This window comes from Pituophis catenifer, unplaced genomic scaffold (assembly GCF_029215685.1).
Source record: "Pituophis catenifer annectens isolate HBS135680 unplaced genomic scaffold, rPitCat1.0.hap2 SCAF_16, whole genome shotgun sequence".
NCBI lineage: Eukaryota > Metazoa > Chordata > Lepidosauria > Squamata > Colubridae > Pituophis > Pituophis catenifer.
The window spans coordinates 2,923,131-2,941,194 of record NW_027256896.1 but is presented as its reverse complement, the minus strand read 5'-3'; the positions used below and the strand labels follow the sequence as shown (position 1 = coordinate 2,941,194).

Below are 18,064 nucleotides of genomic sequence, written 5' to 3'. Positions count from 1 at the left end.
CACACAACTCCATTTGCACAAGTGGCGTGCACGCGCTCCTGCTGCTCATGCAAATGGATCACGTGTGCATGTGCCCATTCGCTGCTTGCACAAGTGAGGATGCGCATGCGTGTGCTCGCCGGCTGTTTCCACAGCCCAATAGTGATCCCCTCACAGCCCACTAGTAGGCCATGGCCCACAGCTTGGGGATCCTAGCCATAGAACCCACTCCAACATTTCCTGAACCATTTCCTGGGACAAGCCTGCTGGTGGGCATTGGAAGAAGGGGGCACCATTTTGTGGGTCCTGCAAGTTCTCTAATGAGAGAAGACATCTGAACTGCTCTAACATGGTGCTGGATGAAGGTGGAGCTCTATCTACAGTCAGGTCCAGAAATATTGGGACATCGACACAATTCTAACATCTTTGGCTCTATACACCACCACAATGGAGTTGGAATGAAACAAACACAATGTGTTTTAACTGCAGACTGTCAGCTTTAATTTGAGGGTATGTACATCCAATTCAGGTGAACGGTGTAGGACTTACAGCAGTTTGCATATGTGCCTCCCACTTGTTAGGGGACCAAAGGTAATGGGACAATTGGCTTCTCAGCTGTTCCATGGCCAGGTGTGTGATATTCCCTCATTATCCCAATTACAATGTGCAGATAAAAGGCCCAGAGTTCATTTCAAGTATGCTATTTGCATTTGGAATCCGTTGCTGTCAACTCTCAAGATGAGATCCAAAGAGCTATCACTATCAGTGAAGCAAGCCATCATTAGGCTAAAGAAACAAAACAAACCCATCAGAGAGATAGCAAGAACATTAGGCGTGGCCAAAACAACTGTTTGGAACATTCTCAAAAAGAAGGAACGCACCAGTGAGCTCAGCAACACCAAAAGATCCGGGAGGCCACGGAAAACAACTGTGGTGGATGACCGAAGAATTCTTTCCCTGGTGAAGAAAACACCCTTCACAACAGTTGGCCAGATCAAGAACACTCTCCAGGAGATAGATGTATGTGTGTCAAAGTCAACAATCAAGAGTGAATACAGAGGGTTCATCACAAGATGTAAACCATTGGTGAGCCTCAAAAACAGGAAGGCCAGATTAGAGTTTGCCAAACAACATCTAACAAAGCCTTCACAGTTCTGGAACAAGATCCTATGGACAGATGAGACCAAGATCAACTTGTACCAGAGTGATGGGAAGAGAAGAGTATGGAGAAGGAAAGGAACTTCTCATGATCCTAAGCATACCACCTCATCAGTGAAGCATGGTGGTGGTAGTGTCATGGCTTAGGCATGTATGGCTGCCAATGGAACTGGTTCTCTTGTATTTATTGATGATGTGACTGCTGACAAAAGCAGCAGGATGAATTCTGAAGTATTTCAGGCAATATTATCTGCTCACATTCAGCCAAATGCTGCAGAACTCATTGGACGGCGCTTCACAGTGCAGATGGACAATGACCCAAAGCATACTGCAAAAGCAACCAAAGAGTTTTTGAAGGGACCGAAGTGCAATGTTATGCAATGGCCAAGTCAATCACCTGACCCGAATCCCATTGAGCATGCATTTCACTTGCTGAAGACAAAACTGAAGGGAAAATGCCCCAAGAACAAACAGGAACTGAAGACAGTTGCAGTAGAGGCCTGGCAGATCATCACCAGGGATGAAACCCAGCATCTGGTGATGTCTATGCATTCCAGACTTCAGGCTGTGATTGACTGCAAAGGATTTGCAACCAAGTATTAAGAAGGGAAAATTTGATTTATGATTATTGTTCTGTCCCATTACCTTTGGTCCCTTACCAAGTGGGAGGCACATATGCAAACTGCTGTAAATCCTACACCGTTCACCTGAATTGGATGTACATACCCTCAAATTAAAGCTGACAGTCTGCAGTCAAAGCACATTGTGTTTGTTTCATTCCAACTCCATTGTGGTGGTGTATAGAGCCAAAGATGTTAGAATTGTGTTGATGTCCCAATATTTCTGGACCTGACTGTATGTAAGAAAGGTTAGCTTTAAGCCCAGCCCACCCTCCTTTATGCTGACATTCCTAGGCCCAGGTGGATGTTTCGCTCCCTCTCACCTGGCTGCTTCTGGCTGCTGCTCTGTCCTTGGCTGTCGGAGACCAGCTGCTCGTGGGTCCCGGTGCTCTCACCCGCCTGGCTGTTCAGCAGTTTAGATGGCGCCCTCAGGTTGGCAGCAATCCCTGGCAGTGGCTGTCCTCGCTTCAGGAGTTGCTTCTGCTCCTGGTGCCGAAACCGTGGCGGGACTTCTCGGGGTGGGTAGCGTGGTGAAGACGGCTGCTGCGCTTGTGGATTGTTGCCCACAGCCCGTTTGGCATTATTGTTGCCACTAACACTGCCGGTGACTATAGAGGTGGTAGGAAGGGCTGAAGCAGGGAGCGGCTGGTTTGTACCAGACTTTGGGGGTTCTAACACTGTTCGCCCCCAAAGAGAGGAGGAAAGGAAGGGAGAATACATTTGGTAAATTGTTGCAAATACGATCTCTTTAAAAAACACAAATACATAAAGTGGCTGTTAAGGTAAGAGCTAGTTGAGCATTCCTTTATTTAATGGGAAGTAGTCTTATCGACTGAGTCTTACATGCTACTCTGGTTGCAAACAACTCTGCATTTCTAAAATAAGTTCCACTGTGATAGGACTTGGCATTCTACTGTTGCCAGGCATGAAACCTCTTGACCAGCTAATTTGAAAATTGGTCTCTATAATCTGTTCAACGTATTTTGAATATTTTGACATGTTTACCCAATGTATCGACATGCACTTCATTCAGAGAAGAAACAGTACTCAGAAGCTTCTGGCAAAAAAAAAAAAAAAAAAGCAGTCCTTCATTGGACTGGTGAAGCTTTGGCCAACAGCTCCAAGTTCTCCCTTCACCACCAGAGCAGTAATTCCTAGCAAAAGGTGCATCAGGAATTTTCAGGTCCACTCTGAAGGCAGGAGGCTGCTACTTGGTCTGGCCTTGTAAATGGAAATTGCCTGGTGGAGCCATCGCTTTATGAATGAACGGTGACCTCTCAGGATGGACAGAATGAAGAGGGGGCAGAGACAGGAGGGACAGGAGCTGACAAACACTTTCTCCAACTAAGTAGAAGTGTGGTGGCCTTAGAGCAGGGGGTCTCCAACCTTGGCAACTTTAAGCTTTGGCAACTTTAAGCTTTGCTGGCTGGGGAATTCTGGGAGTTGACATCCGTCAGACTTACAGTTGCCAAGGTTGGAGACCCCTGCTTTAGAACATTTCAGAAGGCCAGGTGCAGTGCAATGGCACCAGTTCCTGTTTTTCTTTTTTGGTGGAGTGAGAAAGGAATAGGCAGCAATCTGGCCGTATGTTAATATTTCATCTTGAAAGAGCCCATGGAAAGCAAGGAAAAGGGCACCCGGGAAAATGAAAGAACAGGGGCAACTGTGGCTGCCTCTGACTCACTTCTCTGGACCCAAATTGTAAAATGAAAATCTCTGGTCGAGGAGGGACAAGTGGAAAGAGGAGACACTGAAGGAAGAGGGCAAGAGAAATCAAAGGAGTCACATGTATAAAGACTGAAGAAAATTTCTGTCACCCTAAGAGCCATAGGGAGCAAATGGCGAATGCTTTTGAATGGCAGAGAATACACCCATTTTTATCTCTGGCAGAATTCAGAGGCAAGAATGACTATATAAAACAGAGTAGTAAATGAGTCAAGTTGCACTGCAATGAGTTTAATGGTTTATTTCCCAATCATATTTTACTTGGATCAATCTCTTTAAAGCTATTACCTCTTTAATCTATTTATCAATGGGAAGCAAGCAGCATATCCAAATGCTGCTATTCTGGATCAAGGAGGGGTAGCTAAGCGCCAGCTGAGATACAACAACACTGACGGTGAAGAACTATTCTGTTGTTTACAGACAAAGGAGAAAATTAAAAAGCTATGCCTTAAACTTTGCAGGTTTATTGAGTTAATCCTTTCTGAACACAGACAGGGGTATTTAATCACTTGCATGTCTCTTCCAGCTAATGATTCACTTCTACTCAGAATAATTCCAGAGGGTGGAGTAGAGCTGTGCAAGTCTGTAGTAGCAAAAATAAAAATTAAAAATCAGGAATCTGGTAGCATCTTTATCAACTCGTGCCTTTTAATAAAATCTGTAAATCAAAAAAGGTGCCCCCAGATTCCTTCAGAATAATTCTGCAAGCTAGAAATATTGCCAAGTCTGTGGCATCGAATGGATCCCATGGACAGTCCTTGACTTACCAATGGCCATTTAATGAAAATAATAACTTTATTGTCATTGTACGTGTATACACAGTATACCCATACATCGAAATTCACTTAACACCCAAAGACCAGGTCCAACACACATTAACAGTCCCCAAACACCCCCATCCACCACAAATTCCCCACCCCTAAACCACCCATTGTCTGAAGTCACAACAACGGCCTGGAAAAGGGGGATTGATGGCCTGTAAAGCATTTCCGGCTAGAGCAAAACCTCCTCCTCCTGCAGTCACATGATTGGGCATTTGAAAACTGGCTCACTTTTACAACTGGCTACAATGTCCTGTGGTCTTGTAAACATAATATGCAACTTTTTTTGCTGGTTTCTGGCAAAAAAACACTATTTGGGAGAGTGGATTCAGATTTTTGACTGCAAGATTTGCTTAGCAACCATTGTAAAAACCGGGTCTGGTCACCTGGTGCCTCAACTTCTGTCTGCAATGACTTATAACCAACATTCTGTCCCAATTAATGGTCTTAAGTAGAGGACTACATGTAAGGATCTTGATCACCAACTAGTGACTTGGGAAATGGGTCCTTCACCTGTTAGTGGAGAAGTCCATATATATTAATGGCTATTAATATGGGAACTGGGCCAGGCAAGCGGTAGGGGAGCTCGTGAAGCTTCATTTGCATATAGGTGGGATCTAGGTCACGTATGTGAAACCATCTCACCCCCACTTGTCCGTGGAGCCAGAAAGGTTAGGGACCACTGCATTAATATGTATTGCAACAGTTTGCTTAAGGTGCTGGCTTAATTCACAGGAGACTGTGAATTCTAGGCACCTCACAAGGGTTGCTGTTGTGGAGAAAGTAGGAGGAAGAAGCAGTCTTTATTGGTATGTTTGGTGCCTGGAATTGTAGATGGGGGGGGAGGGGGGAGGCGGTGATAAACATTTAAAGAAAACCAGTAGCAACACCAACATTTGATGCAAGAGCGACAGTATTACATTAGCTTGGCCAGAATCTTTTCTGAAGCAGGAAACCAGATGTTTGCAGATCAAGAGGGCCGCAGGGAAGTTCAGTTTTATTTCTCACAGAGAACAAAGGCGCGTTATCAGTGTGAGAATGTCCTCCCCAATACAATATTTGTGAATGGACACTATCAAGAAAGCCTACATCTTCTGCTTTTCAGTTTGCTTTGATTTCAGAGAGCTTCCATTTTATTTGTTATGGAAAAAGAGGAAAATGTTTCTCTTAATAGGATCTTCATCCCAGAGGCAGAATATCTGCAAAGGTTCATCACATCACTGCCAACTAAAAAATAGGCTAGCAGCCAAACTCGGAGAGTACTTTCAGGGCAAATTAGGCTTCAGTAACAACTTCAAAGGATTATTAACCTGCTTACTCTCTTGACTGGTCTCACTTTGATGCTTGCATGATCAGCTATATTGATCATACCGAAACCCTTTGCAAGATTTCCTATTTTTCCACTTGAATACAAGCAGGGATTTTCTAGGAGCATCTGGTCCTAACTTTCAATTATTTGAACAACTTCGGTAAAGACAAGATCTGGTCATCCGTCATCTGATGAAGGCCCATCCTAATACAATCAGAAACTAAACCCCTTTGTTGCACAAGATGGAATAATGTTCATTTAACTATTTGTCCTCTTATTGCCACTTTTAAAGCATGGTTCATGTGCTGCTCTAAGGATGGCCCAACAAGCGCTCAGCCTTTGAATGGCGTTGAATGGTGAGCCACAAAGCCTCCACCATAGGGCAAGCGCCACTCAGCACTGGGGAAGCCTTTTTGCCCATCAGAAATCGCGCCATTCACACAATGATATGTATAAATTAAAAAAGAAATAAAATAAAAACTTGATTAAAAAAAGGGGGGGAGAGAAACAAGAAAGACCTGCCACTTTGCAACGCTAAAGACTCTGCTACAAGCAAAATGATGAGGATGAAAGGTTTTTCAGGTATTTTAGTAAACCCAGAGAAAGGAAACTGATCCAATTTTAAGGAAAGTGTTTTTCTTAGACAAAGGGCACGTACTTATTTTCCAGAAAGTATGCATTTGCAATACTTAAGTTTTAATTTTTGCTCAGCTCTCACGTAAGAAAAATAAAAATGCTAAATTTTGCTGTTATTAAGGCTCACTTTAACTATCAACTAGAAATATATGGAAGTTTTTGAAATGAAGACTATTCAGAGAGCTGATGAACAAACTACATATCTGTAACTGAATGCCTTCGCAAGATCAATCTCCTCGGTTCAACAGAAAAGCATCTATTAATGTTAAACAAATAAATCCCCACAAGGATATTTTAGTGGTAGGCAGAAGGTATAAAGGATATTGAGCATGACCTGCCCTGTTTCAGGCTGAAAAACACCTCTTCTCTTACGGTTACAGAAACGCTATTGAGCTTGAAAGGCAGAATACTTCCAAACCGGCTGGAAGATGGGGGAAACCACACGTTAAGGTAGGAATCAACCACTCTGAACTCAAGACTGTTTTGGACTTAAAACAGAGTACTTCAAGTTCAAAGCACTTCAAATTTGAAACATCCCCCCTTCAATTATTTCAATACAAGGTGCTTCTTATACATCAAGCACATTTTCTAGGAAGCACAAGGGACAATTAAGTTAACTAACGAAGGAAAACAGTTTAGCTGGGTTCAGTTCATATGATGAAGGGCCAGATTTCTGCTCTATCAACCATAAAACATTTGTAAGCTCTTTAACTAAAACGAAGAGTCTCTGGGAAAGAACCCATAAGCTGCATACCTTGGGGGGAGGGGGGGAGTGAAAATGTTAGTTTGTTCAGGGTAAATGTTGCGTGAGAAAAGGGAAGACTCCCCTGCAGAAAAGCAGAACAGCCAAATCAACAGATACTTAAATCTCTTCTAGCCTTGCAGACTGGAATTCTTGTGAAGAGAAAAAAAACAATGAGGGCAACTGGAAAAACCCAAGACTCACTGAGAATTTAATCTGAGGATGACACCGGATTTCATAAGCAAACAAACAGGATTATCACTGCCAGTTTCAGCTGGCAAGACAGGAAGCAATCAGGAAACTCACAAGAATTGATTATGTGAGAGATGCAACTGAAGCCCTGCCCCATTGCAAGCCTCTTGTTAACTTTTACAGCATCCCTAGGCTATCCCACTCTTAATGCTCTCTGAGCATCAACAGTAAAAAAAAACCAGGAGTCTCCAAACTCAGCAACTTTAACTCTTCAGAGCCTTGATGGTACAGTGGTTTAATGCACCCTGTTATTAACACAGCTGCCTGCAATTTCTGCTGGTTCGAATCTCTCCAAGGCTCAAGGTTGACTCAGCCTTCCATCCTTTCTAAGGTAGGTGAAATGAGGACCCAGTTTGTGGGGGCAATAAGCTGACTTTGTATAAAATATACAAAAGTATGAAGGCTATTGCTTAACGCATTGTAAGCCGCCCTGAGTCTCCGGAGAAGGGCGGCATATAAATCAAAAAATTAAAAAAAAAATTAAAAAAAATTAACTCCCAGAATTCCTCAACCATCCAGTCAGATAGCCAGCAAGTCTTTTAAATTGCCAAGTTTGGACACCTCTGATATAAGACAGCAGTACAATCTGAACAAAGCCACAAATATAGTGGCATCCTATAAAAAACAAAGAATCCATTCTAGTGTGGAACGAATTATAAAAAAATCCTTCCCATGGGAAAATGCTTCTCCTTTGAATTAAAAAATAAAATAAAAGACTTTAAAAATTGGACACTAGAGGGAACCAAAGATTAAGAAGAACATCCAAACTTGATTTACCAATAGAGAAAAAAGCAAAACTTTTTAACATAGGATGTCTTCAAGGATATTTGGGGACAATGGACAGAAGTTAATATCTGCCTCCATAGACAGACTGTAGTTACAAGATATTATGGGACAAGAACAAGTATTACCTGACATTACTGAGATTGATTTGAAAGTGGCAGCTTAAAAATGACAGGTGACAAGAATGGAATGGAAAAAGACGCTATACTGGACATACACAAGAAACCTGCTGACATCTTAATAATTAAAAGGGACGTGCTAATAACAAACCAAGAAAGTGACCTGGATAATTTTCATAGATTAGATTTTCAAAAGAGGCTTGTTAACATTTTGAAGAATCTTGCGAGAAAGGACAAAGAAAAGAAAAAGACATCAAATTCTAAGACATTATTTGAAGGGATTAAAGATTGGTTAGACTAAAAAGGAGTATAAAGTTGATGTACTTAAGATTAAAATAGAAATGTTATCTCTTAATGGATTCTGCTGACATCAGAACTGAAATGACAGTTTTTATGCATTTGTTAAAAGATGGGATATGGGAAAAAGAGATCATTTGTTGTATTTTAAGAGAAGAGATAAGCTACTAAAATTGTCTATACTTGTGATGTAGGGGGAAGCCATTTCTTTACATATTTCTTTTCCTTTTTACTATATTCTTATTTTTTTCTATTTCTATATTTTTCTTTCTTTTCTGCACCTTTTACTTTTTCTTTCTTTTTTTAGTTTGCATTCGGTTTTACTGTTGTAACCTTTGATAAAAGTACTATTTAAAAAAGGAAAATATGTGTAAGGATTGAAAATTATGTTATAATTTAATAGAGAATTTGGGTTAAATGATGTACTGTTGATACATGACTCCAGAAAAATTATCTAGCATGTATAAAACTTCCAAAAAAACCCTTCAGCTTTTAAAAATTTCTTTTAGTTTGTATTGCTGTACATTATAAATTTCAATTACATTACTATAAAATGGTATTTCTAATTGTTGTTAGAAATGTAAATAGCACGATGGATGCATGGCAATCTTATGAAAAAGTGGGGAAAAAATCTGGGAGACATATGATGAGGCAGAGTTTTAAAAATTAACACTCAGTTGAAACCAGAATATTTTTTTACTAGGATTTATGGATACAGGTAGTCCTTGACTTATGACAGCATTTGAGACTGGAATTTCTGTCGCTAAGTGGTCCCTATAATTAATAGAATCCCACATTTGGCGAGGCAACTTAACAGTAACAGAGTTGGAAGGGACCTTGGAGGTCATCTAGTCCAACCCCCTGCTTAGGCAGGAGACCTATACTAGGGATTCGAACCGCCAACCTTTCTGATCGACAAGCTCAGCGTCTTAGCCACTGAGCCACCTCGCCAGGCTCTGCCTGCTTCGCACAACCAAAGTCAGTGGGGAAGTCAGTAGGAAGTTGCAAGTTCCAGGCCCACAGGCAGATAAGCTGGGTCAGAGAGGGAACAGGAAAGGTGTGAGAATGGCTGGTGCAAACATACAGGAGATGAGAAGATGCACAAACGGAAGTGACCCCAGGGACTTGAAACTTCCCTTCTCAGCTTCCCCAAACTTTCTGGGGAAGCTGGCAGGAAAGCTTGCAAATGTCACATGATCGTGAGGCACTAGGAAAATGATCATAAGTGTGAAGGGATACAGGTAGTCCTTAACATACAACTATTTGTTTAATGGCCAATCCAAGATTTAACCGGGCTGAATAAATTTGACTTATGACATGTCTGTACAATTATTACTATTGCAGCATTCCCACAGTCACCTGATCAAAATTTGGGTTCTTGGCAACTGGCATGTAACCCCCTAGTGAGCTGGCAACAAGCAAAGTCAATGAGGGAAGCCAAATTTCCTTAACAACCACATGATTTGTTTGACAACTGTGTGATTTGCTTAATGATCATGACAAAAGGGCTATAAAATTGGGCACAATTGATTTAAGTACCAAGCAAGTACCAAGAAACTTCTGGGGTGATTCTATTTTTAAATCTATTGCACAGGTTTACAGAGAAGGAAAAGGAAAACATAGACACTGAAAGAGAAGGATTTGCTCCATTTCAGGTGCATGTACATGAGAAAAAGGATTTTTCAAGTCTGCCAGCCTTCCTGAATGGGTAAGCCAGACAGGTAACACAAACAGATGAGGAGCCAATTCTTTGTTATTAGACGGCTACATTAACAGAACCTTGCAAGTTTGAAGGTACAAACTCCTGCTACCACTTCATCCTTTCTGCTTCCTCCTAAATTTCTTTCTCTGATTCTAAGCCACTGGGGGCTCCGGCCTCTCTTGTCTGACTGTTTCCTAGGCAGTCTCTCTTTCCCTTGTCCCCCCCCTAAGTCCGCCACATATCCCACAACAATTTTAGAGTTGATCCATTTTGTCTATTTCTGACCTAATGCACTGAAATGGAATCACGGTTTGATCTTAAACACAACTGCTGAAAAACACCTAAGCGCTCTAATGAATTTGGTATACAGTGCATAACTTCACCATTTTGGTTTTCTGAAAGCAAGGTTTTTAGCTTCAAGGGAATAAATTCTGGCTTTTAAAATGCTGCAGGCCACAATGTTTGATGAGTGATCGGTAGCATTTCCATCTGGATCTCTGCCACTCTCTCCTTCCACTTCTCTTGCAGATTATGAACCACGAGATGCTTAGCAGAAGGAACTTCCTTGGGTGAATTTGTTGCCTTTTGCTCTCCTAACTTTGTTGGTCTCAGCGATGGGAAGAGCAAACTGCCTGCAGGTGCTTTTCAAACCACAAAGATGAACACCTGGAAGTATCTGATCCTACCTCCATCAGGTCTCTTATAGAATCTGCAGTCAAACCATCCCCCATATAAGAGGATACATACCGAAGTTATGGGGAAATAATTGTAGTATTTCAACTAACTTACCTTTGTTTTTTTGTTCAGTGGCCTGTGAAGTAAAAAAAAAAATAAAGAAATTTGGTTACTGATTTCCTGACTTTGATCACTACTAAACCTACTACCAATTTAGGGGCATTCTTGGCTTTCTTAAGGCATGCCTAACCAGAAATGAAAGGCTGTCACAAAGAGCGGTGGGTATACTTGTTTCTCTATTGCCCCAAAGGTAGAATCAAAACCAACAGAATAGAATAGAATTCTTTATTGGCCAAGTGTGGTTGGACACACAAGAAATTTGTCCCTGATGCATAAACTCTCAAGTGTACAAACCAGAAGTAAGTGGTCATGATCATAGTCATTGTAAAAATACATCCATATAAATCGTAAGATCCAACACTGCTACTATAATAAACTAGGAGGAATGACAAGCATCTCAGGAGGAACTCCCTGACTGTAGCAAGTGGCAGGTGACTGACATGTAGTGATGAGGTTGTGCAAAGAAGGCCAGGCTATGGAAGGGAAACTTACCCAAAACGGGTGGAGATTATCTGAATCCTTTTCAGTCAGGATTTTATTCATTTAAATCAAGGGTCTCCAACCTTAGTAACTTTAAGACTTGTGGACTTCAACTCCCAGAATTCCTCAGCCAGATTTGCTGGCTGAGGAATTCTGGGAGTTGAAGTCCACAAGTCTTAAAGTTGCCAAGGTTGGAGACCCCTGATTTAAATGACAAGGCTGCTCTATTCCTTGACGACTCTGGGCTTTTTGTGCCAGTTGATTGTGCCTGTTCTGCAATGCTAATGGTAATGGTCACTAGTCTAAATGATGACCATTGTCAGGACCTAATGGGGGGAATGGGTCCATCTTGGTGGTCTTGATACCATCAACTGGAGCATCCTCCTGCACTGCTTTATGAGCTGGGATTTGGCGGCACCATCCTGCAGTGGTTCCATTCCTACCTCAGCTGGTGATCATGGGAGATCAACACTGTAGGTGGAAGGGGTCTCTGCCCACATCCTCATTACCATTCAGTTGGATGGCTGGTTTAACACCCTCTACATCCGACCTGGAATCTATACAGCTGGTACAAAATGTGTTGCTATATTCCTGGTGAAACAGCCCCACCAGACCAAAATAATACCTACTTTGAAGTCACTGCAATAATTGTCAGTTGGCTTCCAAGCCAACTTCAGAGTGCTGGTAAATTCCTTTAAAACCCTGTACAGCATAGTGGTCAGATACCATTATAGCAAGGTCTTGTTAGATTCAAATCTTCCTATCTGATAATGAAGAGAGGCCTGTGCAGGACCCCTTCCCTTCAAAGTTCACAGGTCTTGGACCAGGTCTTCCCAGGGATGACCCCCCTCTGTGGAATATTCTCCCCCTCCCCTCCCTTGTGTGCAGATGGGCCTGCAGATGGCATTTCATAAGCACATGAAAGAAATCTGGTTCAAACTTTAATTTGTTTAGCTTTAAGGGCACCCATGATGCATAGTGGTTGATTTTTTAAAAATATTTTAATTTTTTATATATAATTTTTTATTCTTTGATCTTATATCCTGACCAAAGTCCAGTTGGAATGGGGCAACCTATAAATATTGTGAAATAAGCAAGCAATACTGAATGTTTTTTAGAAAGTGACTCAGCATATTACAATGGACTTTCAAGTAAAAGCTCTCAAAAGTTATTTCTATAGTAACAGAAGCCAATATTTGTTCTTCAACATGCCCCAAAATGTAGCTCTAAAAATCAAGTCTACTGAACACTTAAGATAGTAAACTATCTAGTGAACTTGCATTTTAAACTAAGTATTGCAGAATAAATTAGAGAGTGGCCCTCTCTGAGGTCAGCTTGGTCTTCTGCCAGAACATTATTCAAGCCAAAGAGCTGATGGGGCAATGCATGGTCTTCCTATGTTGGAATGCTTATGGCTTGGCCCAATCCCTAGCAACCACGGCAAGTAAAAAGGGAGGTTAGTACAGGTGCAGCAACTGCTCTCTCCCTAGGCCTAAGGAATAAAAGGTAAGGGAATGATCAGTGACGGGGTTGTGGGAAGCAGCGTGTGGGACCCAGCAGGATGGGAAGCTGACCCTTGCAAGGCCTGTGGGGATCCAGTGAGGTGGGATGGGAGGATTGGGAGGGGGGGGTGCTGCAGTGACTGTGGACAATTGTAAAGGCGAATAATTGGGGGGACGTTGCAGTGGCCATAACTTTGAAACTGGGTTATAAATACCTTTTGGAAGGCCTGTTATAACTTTGAACCAGTCCTAAGTCAAGGATTACTTGTAGTTTGATTCTAATAAATAAGCTTCATGGAGACTTTTAGTAACCTTACACTACTTTTTTTTTTAAAAAAAAATCTTCTAATGTCAAAACAAAACAGTCTCCCACTCAGACCTTTCTATTATAGTATTTCAACTAGCTTCTGGCTTGCTGGAACCCCACCCCCAATTCTTTTTAAAAAAGGTTCTGCGAAAGAAACAATGGGAACTTAAGTCCCTTTATTGTTTCAATAGAAGGATGACAAAGGTAGTCACGATGGGTGCTATTTGTCAACTAACAGAAAAAAGGTTAAGCAAATGATTAAAAAGAATATTACATCAGCAAGAAATAAGGAACAGTCAGACACACAGTGCCTGACACAGAAGTAGACAAACAGCAATGAATTAACTTCCAAAAACATACTTGAAACATAAAAACAGCAAAAATGTTGACTTTATCTTCATGCATTGTATACTTTTGATTTTTGTTGCAAAACTCAATGAAAAATACAACATTATTTCCACCTGGTAACCGGAAAGCTAATACTATAAATGCTGAATCTAATGCACTTTCACAAAATATTTTTGCATTCTACAATACTTTTGATAAAGGAAAGCATATACCACAAAAAATATGACAATAGGTATTTTTTTCAGATTAATAGGAAGCAGAAGAGAGCAGGGAGGGTATAATCGTGGTTTCTTTCAGCAAAGCTCTTGACTGGATAGTTTAAATGACCACCTTGATATACATACATTTTTCGGAGTATAAGACGCACCTTTCCCCCCCCTAAAAGGGGGTGAAAATTTAGGTGTGTCTTATACACCGAATATAGCTCCGCCCACCCACTGCCCCCCCTTTGGCCTCTGCCTCCCAGCAGTTTACCTCCTTGCAGCAAACAGCAAGAAGAAACAGCTCCTTTCAGCTTCAGCACAGCCTAATTAGCACAAGTTGATTGGACGCCTCCCAATTCTCAGCTGTTTTGCTCTCAGCTGTTTTGGGTGGGCCTCTGCTGCTTGTTGCAAGGAGGTAAATTGCTGGGAACAGATTTTTTTTTCTTATGCTAATCAAGCTATGCTGAAAACGAAAATGAAAGTAAAGCAGGCTGTTTGCTGTAACAAGGCAAAATTGCTGGGAGGTTTTCTTGTTTTCCTTACCAAAAAAGGTAGGTGCATCTTATAGTCTGGAGCGTTTTATACTCCGAAATGTACGGGTATTTTACTTTTTTGTCTTGTCTGATTTTTATAACATTGTTTCCAAAACATTTCCAATATATTAAGAGACTATTTCCAGTCAATCATCTGAGCCCTAGCTAGGTAGGCATAAAGAAAAAGACCTGCAAAGGTCTTAACTGTCATGGGATTTTTTAAAAAATACTGTACACGGTATTTGAGGCAATTAAAGAGTCTTTTTTAGTGTAGATCCCCATGAGTGGCAGTTACCATAGCTAACAATTTTACCGGATCCATTTATTGTTCAAAATGCTACCTTGTTGACTCCATGTGCCATGACTGCACCACAGGGTAATATTTATTGCCAATAATCAAACAAACCAATAGGGCAGTGATGGCTAACCTTTTTGCCATCGCATGCCAGGAGAGGGGGGGGGCGGGGGGAGGGTCGCGCATGCACGTGCCCACGCGCATGCGCATGCAACCCCACCCACCCCTGCTCCTGGCACATGATGGCCTGGTAGGCCCATTTTTCTTTCTTACCTGGCTCCAGATTTTCGGGCCTTCTGGGCCCACCAGAAGTAGGGAAACAGGCTGTTTCCTGCCTCGGGGTGGGGGGTGGGGAAGGCCCGTTTTTCTTTCTTACCTGGCTCCAGATCCTTTCTATGGATCTGGGAAGGGCGAAAACAGCCTTTCCCACTCCCTCGGAGGCCCTACGGAGGCTGAAGGGGCCCATTTCCCGGCTCCTGGTGGGACAGGAAGTGATGTTTTTTGCTGTCCCCAGCCTCCAGAACCTCTCTAGGAGTCTGTAGGAGCCTCTCTAGGAGTCTCTGGAGGCTGGGGACAAAAAAAACGTCACTTCCTGTCCCACCAGGAGCCGGGAAATGGGCCCCTTCAGCCTCCGTAGGGCCTCCGAGGGAGTGGGAAAGGCTGTTTTCGCCCTTCCCAGATCCATAGAAAGGATCTGGAGCCAGGTAAGAAAGAAAAACGGGCCTTCCCCACCCCCCACCCCGAGGCAGGAAACAGCCTGTTTCCCTACTTCTGGTGGGCCCAGAAGGCCCGAAAATCAGCTGTCCGGCGCGCGCATGCACCCCAGAGCTGAGCTGGCGTGCCCACTAATATGGCTCCGCGTGCCACCTGTGGCACGCGTGCCATAGGTTTGCCATCACGGCGACAGGGCAATGCTACAACATACCAGAGGACATAAACCCCTCCTCATTTACTTCTCCAACAACTAGTAATAAGAGGGAAACTGCCTTCATTACTGTCAGGCCCTCAATAGTCTTTATTCTCCATGAATTTCTAATCCGCCTTTTGTACCTATATTGGCTCACATGAAATCTTACTTTGCATCATTCTATACAAAGGTTATGAATTCTACTGGTTAACAGAAAACTGGGCAGATAAGAAATGCATCACTATTATTTATGGTGACTACACTGTAGCATTACTGTTACAACGTGTGTGTGTGTGTGTGTGTGTGTGTGTGTGTGTGTGTGTGTGTGTGTAATTTTATTTATTATTTATTTATGTATTAAATTTTTATGCCACCCATCCCATAAGGTGACTCTGGCGTTATGTGATATTTCTATTCCATGCCAGACCATTATCCAGTACTCAGTTTTTTTTCTAAATTAATACGCCCCAAGCAAGTATCTTAAGTAACACACACACATCTGGAACATCATTCAGGTAACCCAAGGGTACTACTTCACTTCATGAAACACCTTACTCTCCCGCTCACCTTCTTCTGAGCAGCTTCTTTCTTTCTCTTGTCGTCTTTCCTCTTTCTCTTTTCTTCCATCAACTGTTCTTCCTCCTCTTGCACCAATTCCCTAGAGGATAGGGCTGAAGTTAGGAATGCATTCTGGAAAAATATCCTAACTACTACAGGTAGTCCTCACAAACATTCATTTAGTGACCACTGGATGTTAAAAATGGCACTGAAAAAAACAATTTATGACCTGCCCTTACACTTACAACCACTGCAGCATCCCCACGTTCATGGGAATAAAATTTGGGGATTTACAACTGGCATTCCTTTATGACGGTTGCAGTGTCCCAGGTCATGTGACCTCCCCAGCTGGCTTCTGACAAGCAAAGTCAACAGGAGAAGCTGGATTCATTTAATGACCACTTAATAACTGCAGTGTTCATTTAACAACAGTGATAAAAAGGTAGTAAAATTGGGTGTGACTCACTTAACAACTGCCTTCCTTATCAATGCAAATTCTGGTCCTAACTGTGGTCATAAGACGAGGACCACCTGTAATATGTTCCTATTAGACCTGAACTTTACTTTTTAATAAAAATGAAAAGCGACATATTAGTTTATTTGTTGAGCTTTCATTTTTATAAAACCAATTTGCTGGACTACATTAAAAACAAGTATGATTAACTATCCAAGTTCAGAGAAGGCATAGAACTGAGCAGAATTTGGGGGTTAAGGTCTGTGGAACAAGGAAAGGACTTGAAAGGGTCTCCTGCTTCAGCAGGGGGTTGGACTAGAAGACCTCCAAGGTCCCTTCCAGCTCTATTCTATTCTATTTGACAGGAACATAATGGAGGGAGAGATAAGAGAGGGGGGAAAAGGGGAAAGCATCTTCCAGGCTCACATAGAAAAGGTCCAACAAGACGATTTTTATCAAAGTAAGCCTTCCATGAAACCAATGGGTAATTAAAGTCCAATTTTATTTGTCATTATTATTTGGTAACCAAAAGCTGCCAGTTCGTGAACACTGTTTTCAAAAATATATTTACCGTATTTTCTGGCGTATAAGACGACCCCCAACTTTTCCTGTTAAAATATAGGGTTTGGGCTATACTCGCCATATAAGACTACCCCTCTTCCAATGCACACCAAATAAAAATTAAAAAACATCAACTGGCTCACCTACAATGTAAAAGCAGCTGTGCTAGTCCCAAAATGGCCCCTGCAACAAGCAGGAACCTCACACAGCCACAAAAAGCCCCCCCCACAAAATTTCACACTCTAAACACACACAACACAACACAACTGGCTCACCCACAATGTAAAAGCAGCTGTGCTAGACCCAAAATGGCCCCTGTAACAAGCAGGAACCTCACACAGCCACAAAAAGCCCCCCCCACAAAATTTCACACTCTAAACACACACAACACAACACAACTGGCTCACCCACAATGTAAAAGCAGCTGTGCTAGACCCAAAATGGCCCCTGCAACAAGCAGGAACCTCACACAGCCACAAAAAGTCCAAAAAACCAACTTTCACACTTTACACACACAAAATTCCACATACAGCTTTGTGAGATTTTGTGTGTTTGTGTAGAGTGAAACACTACAGAAACACACTAAATCTCAGAAAGCTGCACAAATATTATTTTATTTTATTTTTATTTTTATATGAAAGCTAAATTTAAAACTTCCTAAACTTTAAATGGCTAGGTCTAAAAAAGAACAACTAAAAAAACCCCAATTGACTATTTTTTTTAAAGCTCCCAAAGGGGAAAAAAACTTACCCAATAGAACAGGGGTCTCCAACCTTGGCAACTTTAAGACTTGTAGACTTCAACTCCCAGAATTCCTCAGCCAGCTTTGCTTTGCTGGCTGAGGAATTCTGGGAGTTGAAGTCCACAACTCTCTGCTTGCTTGATTGCAGGCAGGGAGTTGCTTGCTGATGGAATAGATTCAGGCAAGCGAAGCAAGGCAAGCAAGCTGAAGGGGGAAAACTTTTTTCCTTTTACATG

At 42.0% G+C, this 18,064-nt stretch overlaps 1 protein-coding gene across 2 annotated transcripts in view; it reads right to left on the bottom strand.

Moving 5' to 3' along the window:
• The window catches only part of TNRC6A (trinucleotide repeat containing adaptor 6A), a 50,063-nt gene that overhangs the window by 20,465 nt on the left and 11,534 nt on the right, over positions 1–18,064 (bottom strand). For both annotated transcript variants that reach the window (XM_070955324.1, XM_070955325.1), the window contains exons 3-5: positions 16,081–16,171; positions 10,933–10,954; positions 2,081–2,434 (exon numbers count right to left, since the gene is read on the bottom strand). In XM_070955324.1, the coding sequence (XP_070811425.1) occupies positions 2,081–2,434; positions 10,933–10,954; positions 16,081–16,171 (467 nt within the window). The remainder of the gene's footprint in view (positions 1–2,080; positions 2,435–10,932; positions 10,955–16,080; positions 16,172–18,064) is intronic.